The sequence below is a fragment of the Trichomycterus rosablanca genome, chromosome 13 (genome assembly GCF_030014385.1).
Source record: "Trichomycterus rosablanca isolate fTriRos1 chromosome 13, fTriRos1.hap1, whole genome shotgun sequence".
In the NCBI taxonomy this organism is placed as follows: domain Eukaryota; kingdom Metazoa; phylum Chordata; class Actinopteri; order Siluriformes; family Trichomycteridae; genus Trichomycterus; species Trichomycterus rosablanca.
In genome coordinates, this window is record NC_086000.1 from 19,633,528 (window position 1) to 19,654,407 (window position 20,880).

The 20,880-nt window shown below is 40.4% G+C and overlaps 1 protein-coding gene across 1 annotated transcript in view; it reads left to right on the forward strand.

The window, feature by feature from the left end:
- galnt16 (UDP-N-acetyl-alpha-D-galactosamine:polypeptide N-acetylgalactosaminyltransferase 16) overlaps window positions 1-20,880 on the forward strand; it is a 56,466-nt gene that overhangs the window by 18,734 nt on the left and 16,852 nt on the right. The window contains exons 3-6 of the mRNA XM_063007337.1: window positions 823-921; window positions 4,908-4,975; window positions 12,558-12,623; window positions 15,969-16,090. Coding sequence (XP_062863407.1) covers window positions 823-921; window positions 4,908-4,975; window positions 12,558-12,623; window positions 15,969-16,090 — 355 coding nt within the window. The remainder of the gene's footprint in view (window positions 1-822; window positions 922-4,907; window positions 4,976-12,557; window positions 12,624-15,968; window positions 16,091-20,880) is intronic.

A 20,880-nucleotide genomic window follows, 5' to 3' on the forward strand; every position in this document is an offset into this window, starting at 1 on the left:
TTGAATCACGGCTCTGCTACCAGTCAGCTGGGCGCTCTCTAGCAAAGACAAAGTTATTCCCAGTTGGTCATCCCAAAGATGTTCAGATGGGTTTAGTTCATGACTCTGTACAGGCCACTGGTGTTCCTTTACAAGTGTTCACTTTTGAAACCATGTCTTAATGGACTTGTGCACAGGGACACAAAGGGTCATGCTGGGACAGGAAAGGGCCTTACCCAAAGTGTTGGCACAATGCTTTGAAGTTTTGGGCCTATCTACCATGGAGATCACTTTGGTGGTGCATGATGTGAAGTTTTCATTGACTACTAGACAATTATAGTACACAGTATATACACAGGTTGGGTTAAAAGATATCAGGATACTATGGGGGCGGTTAGTGCTGTCACCTCAGAACAAAAAGGGGCTTGGGTTCAAATCCCCTGCACAGAAATTTCTGTGTGGAGTTTGGATGTTCTCCCTGAGTCCACGTGGGTTTCCTCCAGGTGCTCTGGGTTCCACCCACATGTCCCACCAGACATGCAGTCAGGCCAGTTGAAGCTACTAAAAATTGCCCTTGGCGTAAAAGTCTGAGAATGCGATATGTATGTCTACCCTGTGATAGACTGCCAACCTGTCTGGGGTATTTCCTTCCTTTTGCCCAATAATTCAGATCCAACGCAAGCCTGACCAGGATGAAGCGGTGGTAAAACAGACAATGAATGAATAAATTATACTGCTGGGACAAATTAGACCTGGAGAAGAATAGGAGCTAAGGATAATAGGAAGCAAACAGGACTTCAGGGACTACAAAAAATGATGTATGTTATGTCTGCTGGCTTTCAGGTGTGCCTCAGTGACTTTTGATGCTGATTTGCCCTCCACCAGCATCATCATCACCTTCCACAATGAAGCACGCTCCACTCTCCTGCGCACTATTAAAAGGTAATATACATTGTTACTCTGCCTACACTGACTGTTCAAATAGCTACACTAAAAAAGTAATAAAAGCACATGAATAGTGTTGTATTAAAACTGCACAGGAGGAAGGAGAAACTTGCCATTCTAGCTGAAATCATATAGGCCTACCCAACCATTATATTGTCTGAGTCAGTGTTTTTAAACCTTGTGGTACACAAGAAATGATGCAGGATGGTATAATGCAATTTATTTAGGTTTTCTAAACAAAGAAACAAATGAGACTACAAATGGTAAACACTGAAGTGTAATCATGACCAGATTGTGCCGGTCCCTTCTTTACAACATCAATTATATTCGGCCAATTCTTTCTATGGAAGCCACTCAGATTTTTGTCCAGTCTCTTGTAATCTCTCTGGACAAACGGCAACTCCCTTCTGGCAGGTGCTCCCATGTCCACTATTAAACCCCTGCAACTAATTCAAAATGCAGCTGCCCGCCTGGTTTTCAACCAACATAAACACTGCCACAGCACCCCACTGCTGCGTTCTCTTCACTGGCTTTCTGTAGCTGCACGCATTCAGTTTAAAACACTGATGCAACATAAGCTACAAAGCCAAAAATGGACCAGCCCCAAGCTACCTTAGAGAACTCATAAAACCTCAGTCTGTACCGCGCAACCTTCAAGCTACTAGTCTTGCTCGCCTTGATCCTCCACCCAGAACTCGAGAAAGACATGCATCAAGGCTCTTTTCTGTACCTACCCAACCATTATATAGTCCAAGTCAGTGTTTTTTAAACCTTGGTACATGTTCCACTAGTGGTACACAAGGAATGATGCAAACGAGAAAAGAAACAAAAGAGACTACAAATGGTAAACACTGAAGTGTAATCATGACCAGATCGTGCCGGTTCCTCCTTTACAACATCAATTACATTCAAACATTTCTCTCTATGGAAGCCACTTAGATTCTTGTCGAGTCACTTGTAATCTCTCGACTGTACTACTGCAACTCCTTTCTGGCAGGAGCTCCCATGTCCACTATTAAACCCCTGCAACTAATTCAGAATGCAGCTGCTCGCCTGGTTTTCAACCAACCTAAACACTGCCACATCACCCAGCTGCTGTGTTCTCTTTACTGGCTTCCTGTAGATGCATTCAGTTTAAAACACTGATTCTCGCCTACAAGGCCAAACTGCCTTAGAGAACTCATCATACCACACAACCTCTGAGCCACTAGTCTTGCTTGTTTTGATCCTTCAACCAGAACTCATGGAAGACACGCATCAAGGCTCTTTTCTGTACTAGCACCAAGTGTTGGAATGAACTTCCCCTGTTCGTACATCTGAGTCTCTCACTGTCTTCAAAAGACGATTAAACACCCACCTCTTTACTAAGCACTTAGGCTGAGTAATAACATGCACTTACTAACCTTTTATAGCATCTTATTTAAAAAGTAACAAAAAAAACTTTGTTCTAACAGGGTTTTTAGCAGATTTGTGTTCTTGGACTGTCGTTTACTTAGACTAGAGTAAGAAATTGTTTACTGTGGAAGCACTTCTGTAAGTCGTTCTGGATAAGAGCGTCTGCTAATTCCCAACAATGTAAATCTTTCCTATATTGATTAATAAAATGGATTTTGGCCTATATGTCACCGTATATTTATACTTCGGTAAATATTTTAAATAGTGTCTGATTAGAAAAGGCTAGCTATACAGTAACCATACAGAAATTTTTCATTGTCCTTTTTTATGGAGTTGATCAAGGGTGTCAAACATTCTAGGAAATGATGAAATGAGGAAAATAAAACGCCTACAAATGTATTTAAAGCTTTACTTCAGCATACTGGTTTTTGTTACTGTTTTATTAGAGCTATAACAAGTATGCAACGATACTGCAGCTAGTAGATGGGGTGCTGTACACGTTTATGTCCTAGGAACCTGGATTTGAACTTTTATGGGGGTTTTTTTTCTTTAAGGAGTTTATTATATCCTCCTTAAAAGTCTGTGTGGACTTTCTATGTGGGATAATCTAGTCTCCTCCCTTCTCCCAAAAGTGTGATGCTGGGTGAATTGGCTAGTCTAAATTGCCCCTAAATTCGGTGAGTAAGTAAATAGGAGAGTGTTTAATACCCTGTCCCTGGGGCTCTGTTTACTGTGTATTTTTACACTGTGCTTTGTGTTTCCACATAGACTTCAGTTTAACCATGACCCTCATGAGAATAAAGAGATTACTGAAGATGAATAAATGAAAGAACCATTACTATATTTAAAGAACTATTGCTGTATTCAGTGGAACTGATTATGATACCCAGTCACCTGGCTGCAAACTACGCGTTACATCAAATCTGTACAATAGCTGGCTTTGATCCTCGCCTTTGGAGTTACAGTGGTACCTTGAAACTCGATGTCAGTTGGTTCTGGCAGAGGCATTGAGTTTAAAAGACGTTGAGTTTCAAGGTCTTTTTTTTTTTTCATAAGGATGTATGGAATACCTGTTAATGCTTTCCATGGTCCCGTGGAACTGCATATATTTTAGGCTAATGTAAAAAATGGGGTTATTTTTTACATTTATACACTAACAATAACAAGTATAATATAAAAACACTGAAATACAATTGAAAACAGTTAAAAATCAATATATAAAATAAAATAAAACCTGCACTTTATCTTTACTTCTTTATTGTTTCCTTAGTGACAAAATAGCTTTTGTGCTTTTCTGCTTTTTTCCACGTTAATTTTTTATTTTATTTTTTTTTAACATGATTCATTGTATTAAAACAACGAGCGAAGAATTTCATTAGTGGAGAGAACTTATAAGCAGTAATAAATAAAATAAGTTTAGTGGCCCTGTGTTGTTGTTTTAGTACATTAATCCACGTTAAGCTTTATTTATTTTAATTTTTTTAAATAAGCATTTTAGACTCGGAAAAGCTAATTTTCACAATTTCTCAGAACCTTGAGCTGTAACACAGGTTTAAAAGTAAAACAGAAGAAAAATCCAGCTAAACACAGATACTTGTGGAGCTAGGAGAGTGAATTTGACGGTTATTTTACACAAATGCAGATTCGTCTCATATTCGCACTTTGATGACGTCTTACTGCACCACTCAGCCAAGCGCTGAACAAAGCTGCTGTTCATTGTTAATTTGAAATTAAATAAATAAAAAAAAAATTCAAACTTAACACATCAAGTTCAAGGAAAACGTCAAGTTTAAGGGTACAAATTTCTCCACGAAGTGTGTCGAGTTTTAAAGAATTTGAGTTTAGGGGATGTCAAGTTACAAGGTACCACTGTATAAATGTGTCTGCTTGGATTGCTGCTAGGTACTAGTTTTCTTTCAACCCCTAAAACATGCTCATACGTGGACTGACTGCTTTAAATTGCCTTTAGGGTTGATTAAGGATGTGAGTTTGTGTGTTCTGTGCTTTGCCATGCATTGCTGCTTCTGACCATGATGAAGTGGTTATTAAAAATAAATGACTTTATTTAAACTAAAACTCATGATTCTATTCCATTATTAAGCAGGCATTAGCATCAGAATGTCAGCTATATCTGGAAATGATTAAATAGCATTAAATTGTATTAGATTTTAAGCTAGCATCTCGTTTATGAGCAGATATTGAATAGTCCTCCAGTGCTCACAATTTCATAAACTGTCAGAGAGGAAAAGAGGCACAATGTGTTCAGATATTGATTGTTCATGGTATAAAAGATCTCACACAATTATGATTTCACATAATTTCTTTTATTGTTTGTCTTGTTTGGGTTAGCTATCAGCCTATAAGTTAGCTTGCAGCAGAGCAATTACCGTGTTGCTCATGACTCATGTATGAGAATGTTAACGTTTCTTGTAAAGAGGCATTAAAATCATACTGGAACATTTGTATCACTATATCACCACATCTTGATGGTTTTTCGGATATTTCTGACCACTCTGGCAGTGTGTCCACTTTTTAAATGAGAGCTCTGGCAACAGCATTCACACACTGTTTCTCTCCGTCTGCTCTAGTGTATTAATCAGAAGCCCACCCCATTTGATCCAAGAAATGATTCTGGTGGATGACTTCAGCTCTGATCGTAAGTTCTTTTCCTTCCATGATTTCACTCACGTCTCCACCCACACAGTTTTACAGTCTGGGTTACATTTCCTGAAGTGTGCATTTCTGTAGCTAAATAATCCTGGATTGACATGGTGGCACGGCTGGTAGCTGGATGTCGCTTAGCAACATGAGTCCTGAAGAACTAGATTTGATCTATCTGTCTCGTCAATGTCCGGGAGGAGATCTGTGTGCTCTTCTTTTGTCTGTGTGGGTTTTCTCTTTATACTGGTTACATAGGGCAGTGGTTAGCTCAGTGGTTAAGGTACTGGACAAGTAATGAGAAGGTTTCTGGTTAACGTACCTAACGTGCTGGTTAAGGTACTGGACTAGTAATGAGAAGGTTGCTGGTTAACGTACCTAACGTGCTGGTTAAGGTACTGGACTAGTAATGAGAAGGTTGCTGGTTAACGTACTTAATGTGCTGGTTACGGTACTGGACTAGTAATGACAGGGTTACTGATTAACTGGTTACATATTGCAGTGGTTAGCTCAGTGGTTAAGGTACTGGACTTGTAATGAAAAGGTTGCTGGTTAACATAACATGCTGGTTAAGATACTGAACTAGTAATGCTAGTAATGAGAAGGTTACCGGTTAACTGGTTAGATATGGCAGTGGTTAACTCACTGGTTAAGGTACTGGACATGTAATGAGAAGGTTACTGGTTAACTGGTTAGATATAGCAGTGGTTAACTAGGTGGTTAAGGGACTGAACTAGAAATGAGTAGGTTACGTTTAACTGGTTAGATATGGCAGTGGTTAACTCACTGGTTAGGGTACTGGGCTTGTAATGAGAAGGTTGCTGGTTAACATACTTAACATGCTGGTTAAGGTAATGGACTTGTAATGAGAAGGTTACTGGTTAACTGGTTACATATGGCAGTGGTTAGCTCAGTGTTTATATTACTAGACTTGTAATGAAAAGGTTGCTGGTTAACATAACATGCTGGTTAAGGTACTGAACTAGTAATGCTAGTAATGAGAATGTTACTGGTTAACTGGTTAGATATGGCAGTGGTTAACTAGGTGGTTAAGGGACTGAACTAGTAATGAGAAGGTTACCGGTTAACTGGTTAGATATGGCAGTGGTTAACTCACTGGTTAGGGTACTGGGCTTGTAATGAGAAGGTTACTGGTTAACTGGTTAGATATGGCAGTGGTTAACTCACTGGTTAAGGTACTGGGCATGTAATGAGAAGGTTACTGGTTAACTGGTTAGATATGGCAGTGGTCAACTAGGTGGTTAAGGTACTGAACTAGTAATGAGAAGGTTATTGGTTAACTGGTTAGATATGGCAGTGGTTAACTCACTGGTTAGGGTACTGGGCTTGTAATGAGAAGGTTGCTGGTTAACGGGTTAGATATGACAGTGGTTAACTCAGTGGTTGAGGTATTGGACTTGTAATGAGAAGGTTACTGGTTAACTGGTTAGATATAGCAGTGGTTAACTAGGTGGTTAAGGTACTGGACTAGTAATGAGAAGGTTACTGGTTAACGGGTTAGATATGACAGTGGTTAACTCAGGGGTTAAGGTACTGGACTTGTAATGAGAAGGTTAACTGGTTAGATATAGCAGTGGTTAAGGTACTAAACTAGTAATGAGAAGGTTACTGGTTAACAGGTTAGATATGACAGTGGGTAACTTAGTGGTTAAGGTACTGGACTTGTACTGAGAAGGTTGTTGGTTTACTGGTTACATGTGGCAGTGGTTAGCTCAGTGGTTAAGGTACTGGACTTGAAATGAGAAGGTTGTTGGTTTACTGGTTACATGTGGCAGTGGTTAGCTCAGTGGTTAAGGTACTGGACTTGTAATGAGAAGGTTGTTGGTTTACTGGTTACATGTGGCAGTGGTTAGCTCAGTGGGTAAGGTACTGGACTTGTAATGAGAAGGTTGTTGGTTTACTGCTTACATGTGGCAGTGGTTAGCTCAGTGGTTAAGGTGCTGGACTTGTAATGAGAAGGTTGTTGGTTTACTGGTTACATGTGGCAGTGGTTAGCTCAGTGGTTAAGGTACTGGACTTGTAATGAGAAGGTTGTTGGTTTACTGGTTACATGTGGCAGTGGTTAGCTCAGTGGTTAAGGTACTGGACTTGTAATGAGAAGGTTGTTGGTTTACTGGTTACATGTGGCAGTGGTTAGCTCAGTGGTTAAGGTACTGGACTTGTAATGAGAAGGTTGTTGGTTTACTGGTTACATGTGGCAGTGGTTAGCTCAGTGGTTAAGGTACTGGACTTGTACTGAGAAGGTTGTTGGTTTACTGGTTACATGTGGCAGTGGTTAGCTCAGTGGGTAAGGTGCTGGACTTGTAATGAGAAGGTTGTTGGTTTACTGGTTACATGTGGCAGTGGTTAGCTCAGTGGTTAAGGTACTGGACTTGTAATGAGAAGGTTGTTGGTTTACTGGTTACATGTGGCAGTGGTTAGCTCAGTGGTTAAGGTACTGGACTTGTAATGAGAAGGTTGTTGGTTTAAGTCCTGCCAAGTTGCCATGTTGGGCCTCTCAGCAACCATGTAGACTGGTTGATTTACATTGACCCTAGCTGTAAGTGTCCTCAGCATTTCCAGATGGCACCTAAACCACAGCAACCCTGATCAGGAACCCACTATTAGGAAAAATGAATGAATGCTATGGATAAACTAAACATCAAATCAAACATCAACCTCGGGACCTATTAGTTAATTAATTAATGAAAAAGGTCTTCATCAGGACTCACTAAATGTTCCCACATGGTCAAACTTGTCATGTGTTCTTATTGTAATAGGAGGACTGTCCCTACTAAGAGGTCAACACACAATCAACCACACAGATGACAGGACTAAGTTGATGGCATGTACATATGTAAAAGCTGCTGCAAGCAGGATACAGACGATGAACGTAAAATAAAGTTAGATTAGTCTGATGGTCAACACATTACATAACATGATAAACATGTAGCTCCAAAGTGTGTGACGTTGACAAGTAATTAAAGTGTAAGGCAATAAGAATAAGACAGAAAAACCAAATCCAGCCCAAGTTTAAATGACTATTTCACACTGTACACAGGGTCACGCACAGCAACACAAATACCAGACACTCCTTCCAAAAAACAGCAATGCACTGCGGCTTTAATTATTCTCTATATGCAAGCACAATCTCACAAAGCCACAACAGAGTGTGGCAGACGTCCAACTGGCCAGCAGTCAAGAAGAATTACATTCAGCTCTGCGGTGTCCGTTCAGAGCAGATTCACACAGAGCAACATGCATAGCTATGAACTGCACCCATTTAGCCTGGATGATCTCAGGCCAGCTGTGGGAAATGGTGGCCGTCCAATTCTGCTGTAGTCATGGAGAAGAAAATAAGCTCGACAGTCTGAGCCGAGGCTCTGGTATAATTGGTTTCTCATGGTGCAAACACAAGTCCAAGGGATGTGTTGGGATTACACGGGGAACCTACATTTTCCTTCTGCTAAACTCGGACAAACCTGATGATCTCACTGTGCATGTAATACTGTGCATTGATCCAGGTTACCACAGCGTGCCCACATTCTAACTGGAACTGCTTCCTGAATAAGACATTTCCACCCTTTGAATAAGCCAGTCACGAGGCAGGTTCATATGGAGATCCGCATCACGCAAATAGAGTCACTGATCGATCTCCAACATCCCCCGTCTCTGTGCAGACGCCATCGATCATCCATCAGAGGTCGTGATTACAGCAGTAATAAAGAATCCCCTCCAACATTTCCACTTTTTGAATAAGCCAATCATGAGGCAGGTTTATATAGAGACCTGCATCACGCACAGAGAGTCACTCACCGACCTCCATCATCCCCGTCTCTGTACAGGCGACATCGATCATCCAGCAGAGGTCGTAATAACAACAGTTATGAGGACCCCCCACCCAACATTTCCACGTTTTGAATTAGCCAATCAGGTTTATATAGAGATCTGCATCGCGCACAGAGAGTCATTCCCCTGAGGGCTCCCCTCGGACATTTTCACCCTCCGAATGAGCCAATCATTGTCCGTCCAGGCACCCTGCCTGTTGGTAGATTCAAACTGGCAAGTTTGAGATGTCAGCTCTGGTGTGCTAGTGTTTTTTTTACTGCTGTGCTGTGTATACTATTTATTACACATTATCTTATGAGGTTCTTATTTATTGGCTGTGTGAGCTATTCAAATGAGTAGTGATGCCAGGATGCAGTGATACTAAGAGTCTGCCAGCCAGGCTTAGTATGTGTAACAGTGAGGAGGTGTTCATGTAGCCCTTCTAGTGTAGATAGGAACCATGGGGAATTAGTCCAGGCGCTCTCAGGGCATTCACGTGGAGGAAGGACTTTGAGCTTATTTTTAAATTCTGTTAATGCTAGTCTTAATCCAGCAGTGTGATCTCTGTATGTGCACAGGGAGTAAGAACGTGCTGGCATTTTCATGTGCATCCCTCTCAATGTCTGCAGTGGTCAGTATCTATCAAAAGTGGTCTAAGGAAGGAACAGTGGTAAACCGGCGACAAGGTCATGGGTGGCCAAGGCTCATTGATGCACATGGGGAGCGAAGGCTGGCCCGTGTGATCCGATTCAACAGATGAGCTACTGTAGCTCAAATTGCTGAAGAAGTTAATGCTGGTTCTGATGGAAAGGCATCAGAATACACAGTGCATCACAGTTTGTTGCGTATGGGGCTGCATAGCCGCAGACCAATCAGGGTGCCAATGCTGACCCATGTCCACCGCCAAAAGTGCCAACAATGGGCACGTGAGCATCGAAACTGGACCACGAAGCAATGGAAGAAGGTGGCCTGGTCTGATGAATGAAGTCTTCTTTTACATCACGTGGATGACCGGGTGTGTGTGCGTCGCTTACCTGTGGAACACATGGCAGCAGGATGCACTATGGAAAGAAGGCAACCCGGCGGAGGCAGTGTGATGCTTTGGGCAATGTTCTGCTGGCAAACTTTGGGTCCTGCCATCCATGTGGATGTTACTTTGACACGTACCACCTACCTAAGTGTTGTTGCAGACCATGTACACCCTTTCATGGAAACGTATTCCCTGATGGCTGTGGCCTCTTTCAGCATGATAATGCACCCTGCCACAAAGCAAAAATGGTTCAGGAAAGATTTGAGGAGCACAACAACGAGTTTGAGGTTTTGACTTGGCTTCCAAATTCCCCAGATCTCAATCCAATCAAGCATCTGTGGGATATGCTGGACAAACAAGTCTGATACATGGAGGCCCCACCTCGCAACTTACAGGAGTTAAAGGATCTGCTGCTAACCTCTTGGTACCAGATACCACAGCACACCTTCAAGGGTCTAGTGGAGTCCATGCCTCTACAGGTCAGGGCTGTTTTGGCAGCAAAAGGGGGACCAACACAGTATAATGTTATGTCTGATCTGTGTGTATATACCATATGGCCAGAATTATGTGGACTCATGACCATGAGATTGTTGAATATCACATTTTATATTTTTATATATATTATATATATTTATATATATATTAATAAGGAGATGCCCTCCTCCACGAGCACCTGTAAATTCAGACAAATCCTTAATTTGTTAAGTGACCTGTTTAAGAATTATTTTAGCTTTGTATATGCAAGACAGAGCTGTTACTTATTCCTGGAGATCAATCTCCAACCCAGGACCTAGTCATCTCTCTTGATGACTCCCCGATCAGACCATCTGATAATGTAAGAAGCCTTGGTGTCGTCCTGGATAACCAGCTGACCTTCTCTCCTCATGTAGCCAACATGACGAGATCGTGCCAGTTTCTTCCTAAGGTCAAGACTGTCCATTGAACTAATCAAAAAGTATGAAGTCAGTGTATAGAAAAGGATACAAGACCATCTCAAAGGAACTGAGCATACCTTAAAGCTTGGTTCAGTTCATTATAAAGACTTTGAGAGAATATGAAACTACATCCACACTACCTAGATCAGACTTAGTCACCCTGTTACTGTTCAACAATATTCAATGATATTTAATAAGAGTGGTAAGGAAGAACCTTTCATTTAAAACAGGCACAAAAAAATCTATATTTTAGCTGAAAAGTCTGAGATTAAAGTGAAATTGGTGTCTCTGGTTATTATCTGTAAGCCATAGTTTACAGCAATGAAAAATGTAGCATGTCTTTGCAGATACACAGTGATGCAAACACAAGCACATGGTGTAAAATGTGGCTGTCAGTCTCCATGTAACATCTGCCATGCCAGTGTAACGTCATTCATTGACTTTTGTTTTCTTCGTGACCCAGAGTTCATTCCACCCCCTCACCATCTGTCCTTCCCTAATCCTGATCTCTCATTCATATTTAACACATGCACACAAACACAGAGTACACACGTTACATACACACAGAAGCACAACCACACACGGTGAACTGTCTGTGGATCTTCAGGCCTGACGGACAGTTGTGATTCTCAGCAGGGTCCTGCACAAGCTCAGATTCAGAGAGCAGATTTGCCTGATCGTAAGCCAGAAGGCAACTGCAATTAATCTTCAAGTCTCAAAGGCCTGTCTATGTTTATGCTTGCTAAAGTGTGTGTTTGTGTGTGTTTATAGACATAATCAGTTACAGATCTTATCTATTCATATGTTGATTTTTAAACCAGTTTTGTTGAAACAGTGTGAGGAAGGTGCTTTTTGTTGTGCCAAATGCACAAAGTAAGGTCCAATAAGACATGGTTTGATACATTTGTTGTTAAGGGACTCCATTGGTCAGCACAGAGCCATGACCTCAACCCATTAAACACTTCTGGGATGAACTGTAAGCCAGGATTTCTCATTCAACATCAGCAAATTCACTTTTGACTAAATGGGCACACATTTCCACAGATACAATCCCAAATCAAAGCCACAAGAAACCACAAGGTCATATTGATGCCCTCTTCTTTGAATGGGCTGTCCAGCAAGCTTATGATCATGTGTCCACAAATTTCACTGTATTTTCCCTCTGCACATATTCAATCTAAGACCAAAAAATATATAACAGGTTTGAATATAAGGCAGGTAGCGTGGTGGCTCGGTGGGTAGCACTGTCGCTTCACAGCAAGAAGGCCCTGGGTACAGTTTCCAGGTGGAGCGGTCCGGGTCCTTTCTGTGTGGAGTTTGCATGTTCTCTTGTGTCTGTGTGGGTTTCCTCCAGCAGCTCCAGTTTCCTCCTGCAGTCCAAAGACATGAAGTAATGTCAATTGGAGATACTAAATTGGCTTAGATGTCTGTGTTAAATGCTTATATAATAAAGATCCAGTTCACATATATTAGTTTAAAATGCTTAACTATTTATTTAAGAAATGGTTGCTGTTCATTCGTAAAAAATATTATAAAATATTGCTCCTTGAATCTAATCCTGCCAACTGTTCCAGCTGCATGTTTCATTCCATATTTGTAATGAATTGTTTGGGTTTTTACCAGCAGCGCATAAACGGGTACAGTTCCTTCCTTCATGAACCACAAAAATGCATTTTGAGAACAAAGTGCCTATGTGATCTACATACCAACTCTAGTGCATGTTAGTGTATTATCTTCTATGTGTGTGTGTGTGTTCACTGTGTAATCTGATGTCCCTGTTTCATTAGCTGAGGACTGCCAGCTGCTCTCCCAGATCCCCAAGGTACGCTGTCTGAGGAATGAACGACGAGAGGGTAAGTGTTTGAATTTAGGGTGAGGGGGCTGATGGGAGGAATGGTAATGAAAGAACCCAGAACCCAACTCCAGGATTAAGACTCTCTCCCACACATCACACCAGCACCTTTTTAGCTATGTAATAGAGGTCATATATTATTTACTGTGACACCATCAGTAATTGAAAAATGTAAAGTAATTAACAGGACCACTGACTGTTACAGGGTGAAAATTACATTCGCTTTTCAGTTGCTCCAGTAATGAAACTCTATAACCTCTAAAAATCTCAGATTAATTGAAACTGTACATCAGTGAATGTGTGAAGTTCTGCCTGCAGGTTTGTACATATGTGGTGTCTGGATTCACTCTGACTTTAGTGCTTTTATTTTATGATTAGTGCTGAAGGCCACTTTATACCATCAACACCTTGGACTACACACTGGACTTAATAGTAATTTATCATTTGCAGCTGCACTTTACATAAACTGTCAACCTCATACATATTTGCACATTTCTATACCCATAAAGACTCTATGTATACTTCTTTATTTTTACATATCTATATGATTATTATTACTATTATCATTATTGTTATACATCGGGACCATGGTAGCCAAATGGGTAGAGCTTTGGGCTATCAACTGAAAGGCTGAGAGTTCGAATCCCAGCTCTGCCATGCAGCCACTGTTGGGCCCTTGAGCAAGGCCCTTAGCCCTCTTTGCTCCAGGGGCGCCGTACACTGGCTGACCCTGCGCTCTGACCCCAGCTTCCAAACAAGCTGGGATATGTGAAGAAAGAATTTCGTTGTACTGTACGTCTGTATATGTATATATGACAAATAAAGGCATTCTATTATACATACCTAGTTATTCCCATTTTTATTTGCAGATGACTATATGGACCTTTCACCATATATGTATATAATTAAGGCCCTACCTTATTCACAGCCGTGAAAATCGCATCACGGACCATGAAACGAAGCGTTTCCCGTGTAATATGCAATTTGCTGCGAAATTCAAACTTTAGGTTTGTGTTTAGCTATTTAATATTTTTCATTCACGTAGCGCTCAAGTGCCTCACATTTACTGATTAATTTGCAGTATGAGGCGGTCCTAGCAATCCTACAGCAATTCAGTTAGCAATTGCTTAGTCAAAATGTCCAAGATGTCGAAGTGTAAAGCAGCTAAAACACTACTCAGGTAACTGAGTAACTGAAAAACTCCCACCCAATTTTGTAGGCGCGTGGGGGGGTGGTCACAGCACAGACGAGAATTTTCATCTTTGAGACCATTGCTGGATGTTCTAGATTTACATTTAACCATTAAGGTAGGCTGTGCTGTGTATTGTAGCTTCCATTTATTTTGTCATTCAATTTATGAGTGTTATTTAATGACTGCCCGTGAAATGTGGCACTTTTCTGTAAAAATCAGTGAAATCTTTGATTTTTTGAAAAACTAGGTCCATGAATTTATCAGATTTTCCTGTGGATTTAGTAGGGCCCTATATATAGTATATAGTTATAGTTATTATATTAATAATGGATATATACAGTAGGTGACTTCTGGTAGATGCTTACTGCATTTCGTTGCATTGTTCTTGTACTAAGCAATGGCCATAAAGTTATCTATCTATTCATCTATCTATATATTATGATTATCAGTAGTGAGGAAGAATGTATTTTTGCATTGTTCTTTTACCCAGCTTGCATTTGGACACTTGGCTATTTAGTGAAGATAAAAAAGAATTTACTGGTTTACACTGGTTAAAGAAGTACTGAATTTAAACAAACCAGGAAGCTGCTTGCATGTAAAATATGGGCTGTTTCTGTGTGACATTTGAACTTAAATTGACCTGCGGCATGTCACGGTCTGTTCAAACTCAGCAGCTGTAAGACAGTGTTACACATCTGGTTATTATTATTTCAAATGAAGATATTGGTATAGTATTACAGATGCATTACTGTTTATCAGTACTGTAAAGGTAATGTGAATACTGTTCATTATTACGATTTCTGATTATGTAACCATGACTACAAAATTCATACATTTTACTAGTTGACTCTAGAAACTTTAAATCATTCTATTCATCTGCAATTTGTATGAGCTACACTTACCATGTAGATTCATTTTTATGTATACAATTACTGCCTGTAATACAATCTGCTCCTCTGCACATTTTGTTACCTTTCTGTTTTCCATTCGTTATCATAAAGTGGGCCACATCGTATCCCACCTGCCAGATGTTATTTGAGTAATGTACCAATTTCAGCCTGCAGTAATATATAACATGGTAGAATGTGTTGTATTGTGATTAGTGCATCAGCTGCAGCAATATTGTTGGGTTTTTAAACACCACCATTGTCAACGCTGGAAGGTAATTAGTGCACCAACAGCATTTTCTTCTCAGAGCAGATGGAACACCTTTATTTGAATTAAATGCTATTTCTGCATATCCCAGCTTCTTTGGAAGCCTGGGTCAGAGTGCAGGGTCAGCCATTGTATGGTGCCCCTGGAGCCAAGAGGGTCTAGGGTCCTTTCTCAAGGACCCAGCAATGGCTGTATGGCAGAGCCTCTAATAAATGTTATAGTATGATGCTTCACCTATAATACATATTCAGCACATGTTATTGTCATTGCATTGCTGAGTATTGTCCACCGTCCAAATCTGGCATGAGTCTCTTTTTGATGGTTAGTGTTGACAAATGTGACAAAGCAACAGATGGTCAGTCAGTAATTGTATACCCACAAAGTGCATCTATGTAGTAAGTCTAGTTCAGAAAATGGCCATTGTGTGTATGTTTGATATGGGTGAACACAATAAAGTTGCTGATGAGTGTATTGAAAGTAAGAAGTCATGGGCCAGTTACAATTTCTACAATGGGTGTGTTTGAACCCCTGGGCTGGAATTTAGACTTGCCTAACTTAAACTGACAGATGAAAGAAATAGCATCTCTTAAGATTAGAGAGCAGGACCATATATCCTGTTCCCATCCAGGTATTAAGTGCTGTACTTAGGGCAGTGATAGCTCAGTGGTTAAGGTACTGGACTAGTAAACAGAAGGTTGCCGGTTCAAGCCCTGCCAACACCAAGTTGCCACTGTTGGGTCCCTGAGCAAGGCCCTTAACCCTCAATTGCTTATCGTGTAAGTCGCTTTGGATAAAAGCGTCTGCTAAATGCTGAAAATGTAAATGTACTTGCACCACTTGGGATCCCAGTCAAAACTAATTAAAAATCACACCTACAACAACCCATTTAAAGGGATTTGGGTAAAAAAATGACTGTTTTCCTGATGTTTCTATGAACGTTAAAACATCCAAAACATCTGGAGGTTGTTAATGAGCTTGTGTTTTGTGTATGTTTGTCAGGTCTGATCAGATCCCGTGTGAGGGGTGCCGGTGCCGCCTCCGCTCCTATCCTCACCTTTCTGGACAGTCACTGTGAGGTGAACACTGACTGGCTTCAACCCATGATTCAGAGAGTCAGAGAGGTGAGCATCACATTAGTCTAAACATAATTACACCGCCAGAAGACAGAAAGTCGGAGACAAAAAGTCTCAGGATTTTGTGTGTCAGGAGTCATTTATAGTTCACTAATGGCTTCAGTCCTGCATGGCTTTTAGCGGTACCTTTTGAGAATGAAATAAAAGGACAGGTCTCATACAGCACATCAAAACAGTCTTGTTTTTCTCTTGTCTAACTTAAATAAATTACCATTATCTGCTCCAATCTCATTCTCCACAAAGACAGCAATGATGCATAATATCCTTTCTGTTGTCCGCTTCACCTCAACAGTAACTTCATTGTCTTGATAAATTGTCTAATATCCTCTGTCCTGCAGCTGTAATGTCATTTTCATGAATGTGCACAAGAGAGGTCAAAGTCTCTTTTCTAATCCTTTATTGGTAGTTTAATTTATATGTTCATGTAAATTGACAGTTAAGGAATAAAAACTAGTGTTCCTGTTGTCCTTTAACCGATCATCTTGGTGTTCTGGGTTTTTTCTTTTGTACAGAAATACTTTAACAGCAGAAATACAGGGGACTGTCTATATTTCTGACCTCATTATCCATAATGTGATCCAATCTTTTAGGTTCTGGGTCATAATGATAGATAAACATTTATAAAATGATAATATACAAACAATTGTATGATTTGTCATGTAATTGTTGTATTTGTTACGTAACTGCGTAAATATTTAACATTAAACCACATAACATTAAAACCACCACTGTCTATTTTGTCAGCTCCACTTACCATATAGAAGCACTTTGTAGTTCTGGTTCTCTACATGCTTTGTTAGCCCCCTTTCATGCTGTTCTTCATTGGTCAGGACCCCCACCGGACCACTACAGAGTAGGCATTATTTGGGGGGTGGATCATTTTCAGCACTGCAGTTACACTGACATGGTGGTGGTGTGTTTGTGTGTGTTGTGCTGGTATGAGTGGATCAGACACAGCAGCGCTGCTGGAGTTTTTAAACACCTCACTGTCACTGCTGGACTAAGAATAGTCCACAAACTAAAAATATCCAGCCAACAGCATCCCATAGGCAGCGTCCTGTGACCACTGATGAAGGTCTGGAAGATGACCAACTCAAACAGCAGCAATAAATGAGCGATCGTCTCTGACTTTACATCTACATCTACATGGTGAACCTACTAGGTAGGAGTGTCTAATAGAGTGGACAGTGAGTGGACACTGTATTTAAAAACTCCAGCAGCACTGCTGTGTCTGATCCACTCATACCAGCACAACACACACTAACACACCACCACCATGTCAGTGTCACTGCAGTGCTGAGAATGATCCACCACCCAAATAATACCTGCTCTGTGGTGGTCCTGTGGGGGTCCTGACCATTGAAGAACAAGGTGAAAGCAGGCTAAAAAGATATGTAAAGAAACAGATGGTTTACAGTCAGTAATTGTAGAACTTCAAAGTGCTTCTATATGGTAAGTGGAGCTGATAAAATGAACAGTGAGTGTAGAAACAAGGAGGTGGTTTTAATGTTATGGCTGATCAGTGTGTGTATATATATTACAAAGGTAGGTATACAAACTTTTTCTTGTGACCTACACTGTGGCTGTAGTGGAAGAAAGAAAATTAGCACAAATTCCTGTGGCGTATGTAGCTCTTGGTTGGCTTCTGTGTATCAGCATAGTGTGTACAGATGGTGATTAACAGGTTTATTAAAGGAATCAGGAGTGTTGAACATGTCTGAATGGTGTTGTCTGGCAGGTGTGGGGTGGTGGTGAAGAGGTGCTGTAGCTCCTCGTGTTTCGAACTCTGAAGCAGAACGATGTGACATTTCCATTTATTCACACTCTCGACTGTTAACATCTATTTACATAGAAATGAGTTTTACCTGGAACATCTTTATACACACATTTGGATGAATGTAAAACTGTTTTATCATGTTACCTTTTCAAAAGAAATGTTAATCGAATGTTTGCTTTGCCTTATTTATTGGTGAGCACTTTTTTCATTAAGTAAAAGATGTAGAACCAATCACAGCTCATCATAAAGCTGTAAGCTCACCAAACTGAACTGTTGTGTGCTGAATTGTGTGAAAGCTTCATGGATCGTGATTGCATAGCCAAGAAGTGACACCTGAGCATTGTGCAGATTAAAAAGTGGGAATAAACACATTCTCCTAAATGTGAAGCAGCACATGATACCACAATCTAAAAAGATTCGAATACAGATGCAAAGTGAAAATCTACTCTTAAAGTGAAAGTCTGAACAAGGCCGTTAATTAGGCCATTGATGAGGCTTTAAGACTCCAACAAAACACTGTGACAGCCAAAATCCACCAATGAAGAAAATTTGTTATAACCTTTCCAGAAGTGGCCAGCCTAGCAAAATTTCACAAAGAACACATTGACGACTCATCCAGGAGGTCATAAAGAACTGCAGGCCTCACTTGACTCAGGTCAATGTATACCTTTTGGAGTGGCCACTTCAAATCCCTTACTTGAATCCCATTGAAATGCTGCTGCATAATCTTAAACGGGCAGATGATGCTCAAATACCCTCTGGTGTAGCTGTATTAAAACAGTTCAGTAAAAAGAGAGGGACAAAATTCCTGCACTGAGATGTAAAAGGCTTATTGCAAGTTATTACAAATGCTTGATGGGTGGAACAACCAGTTATTAGGTTTAGGGGGTAATTACTTTTTGACATATGTGTGATATACGTAGGTTTTAAATAAATCTTTTTCTTCAAAAAGTGGAAAGATTGTTTAAAAGCTACATTCTGTCTTTATCTTATATTAAAAGTACTTTGAAGATCTAAAACAACAAGGTGAATAGCAAAAATAGAAGAGATCTGGCCACTCGGGTGGCGTAGCAGTAAAACACACCAGCACACCAGAACCGGGATTTCTAATACATCGTATCAAATCTTAGCTCTGCCATCCGGCTCGGCTGGGCGGCCACATGAACAACGATTGGCTGTTGTTCACAGGGTTAGTAGGCCGGACCAGGGTTCCTCATAACTGGTGCAATTATGACCTCTGCTGGCTGATTGATGGCACCTGCGCAGAGTTGGGGAGTAATGCTGATCAGGGTGTGGCTCTCCATGCACAAGGCTGATCCGCATATGAACTCGCCTCGTGCAGGCAGTCGGTACTGAGCACGTGTCGGAGGGGGCGTGTGTCAGTTGCAAAGTTCCTCAGTCAGCAGTGGAGGGTTGTATCGGTAGAGGTGAAGCGTAACGCAATCAGGGTAATTGAATACGACTAGATTAGGGGAGCAAATTGAGGGGGGGAGTTCAAAGAAAGAGATCTGATGAGGGCAAATACTTTTTTACAGATCTAAATGAAGAGAGATGGTTATGAAGAGAAGCAAGAAAACAAAAGAGAATTGATCATGTTGTCAAATTATCTTGTTAAGTGTTGATCCCACTACATGTCTTTTTAAATTGGCATCCTGTGGTAGGTTAGAAGATACTGAACAGGTTTTTGCAAGCATACTAATTTATTAGTTACTACATTGGCCACTCTGCCCTGGCAGTAATGAACAGTGCTCCTCCTGCTACAGTGATTCTTAGTAGATTTTTTTTCCTAATTGATACAGACATAATGACATCATCCACCTTGTTTTATTTTAATTTTTTTCTAGAAAATGGTTTAGTCTAAAAAATGGATTGCTGTTCATCTTTGGTATTTTACAGCTTCTGTTCTGTTAGTAAGTAGTTCCGTAACTCTAGTCTGGACCGTTTCCACATTTTTATACAGACAAAATTGTTAAGAGGAACATTTGGACACAGCATATAGCTCCTCCTTCTTCCTGTGCAGAGGTTTAAATCAGGGATCACTTAAGCATTCAGGACCACGGACAAGACACAATCCAGGACCGATGTCTTTAAACTCTGTTAGAAAGTCGGTGGCCATAAGCAGTCATGAGCTTGCAGCCAGCTGTGCAGATTGTGACGGATCATAAACCACATATGGCAAACTAAAATGACAAACAGATGAACACTGAATATGTATTACCACTCTACTCACACAGTTCCTGGAGCATGTTAACAAGATGTCAATAACAGACATACTGTTTAAGCCCCGGTGCCCTGGGTGGCAGAACTTACAGACGCAATACGGTTCTTAACTGTTGGTGTTTCAGTATATGTACAGTGAGTAAGTGGTGTATGAAAAGGATAAAATAAATAAAAGCATGTACTTTATTTCATTTACTGAAAAGCTGCAACAGATCCATAAGTTACATAATATTTGCAGCTTAATGATGTGGTTAGATAGCGCACTGTAAAAGTTCAGCAGAGCTTAACTTTATGCAAATTAGATACATGTGTAAATCTAATCAGACTCAACCCTAATGAAATGAAAACCATTTAACTTGGCATATCCTAACCCAACGAAAATGGGTATTTAAATATTGTAAATATTGTTATTTTTCTGACTTTTCCTTTTATTTATTTATTTTTGCTCATATTAGATGTTAGGGTCAGGGTTTACTTATAGATGATAGATACAAGTGATGGATGATCTCAAATCTCAAACTTAAAGAATAAAATAATTCTGTTCAGCTATTTTGTTACATGATCTAATAAAGTATTCATTTACCTAGTTATACAATTACTGACTGTCATCCATCTGTTTCTCTACATACCTTTTTAGCCTGCTAAAGGACCACCACAGAGTAGGTATTATTTGGGTGGTGGATGATTCTCAGCACTGCAGTGACAATGACATGGTGGTGGTGTGTTAGTGTGTGTTGTGCTGGTATGAGTGGATAAGACACAGCAGCGCTGCTGGAGTTTT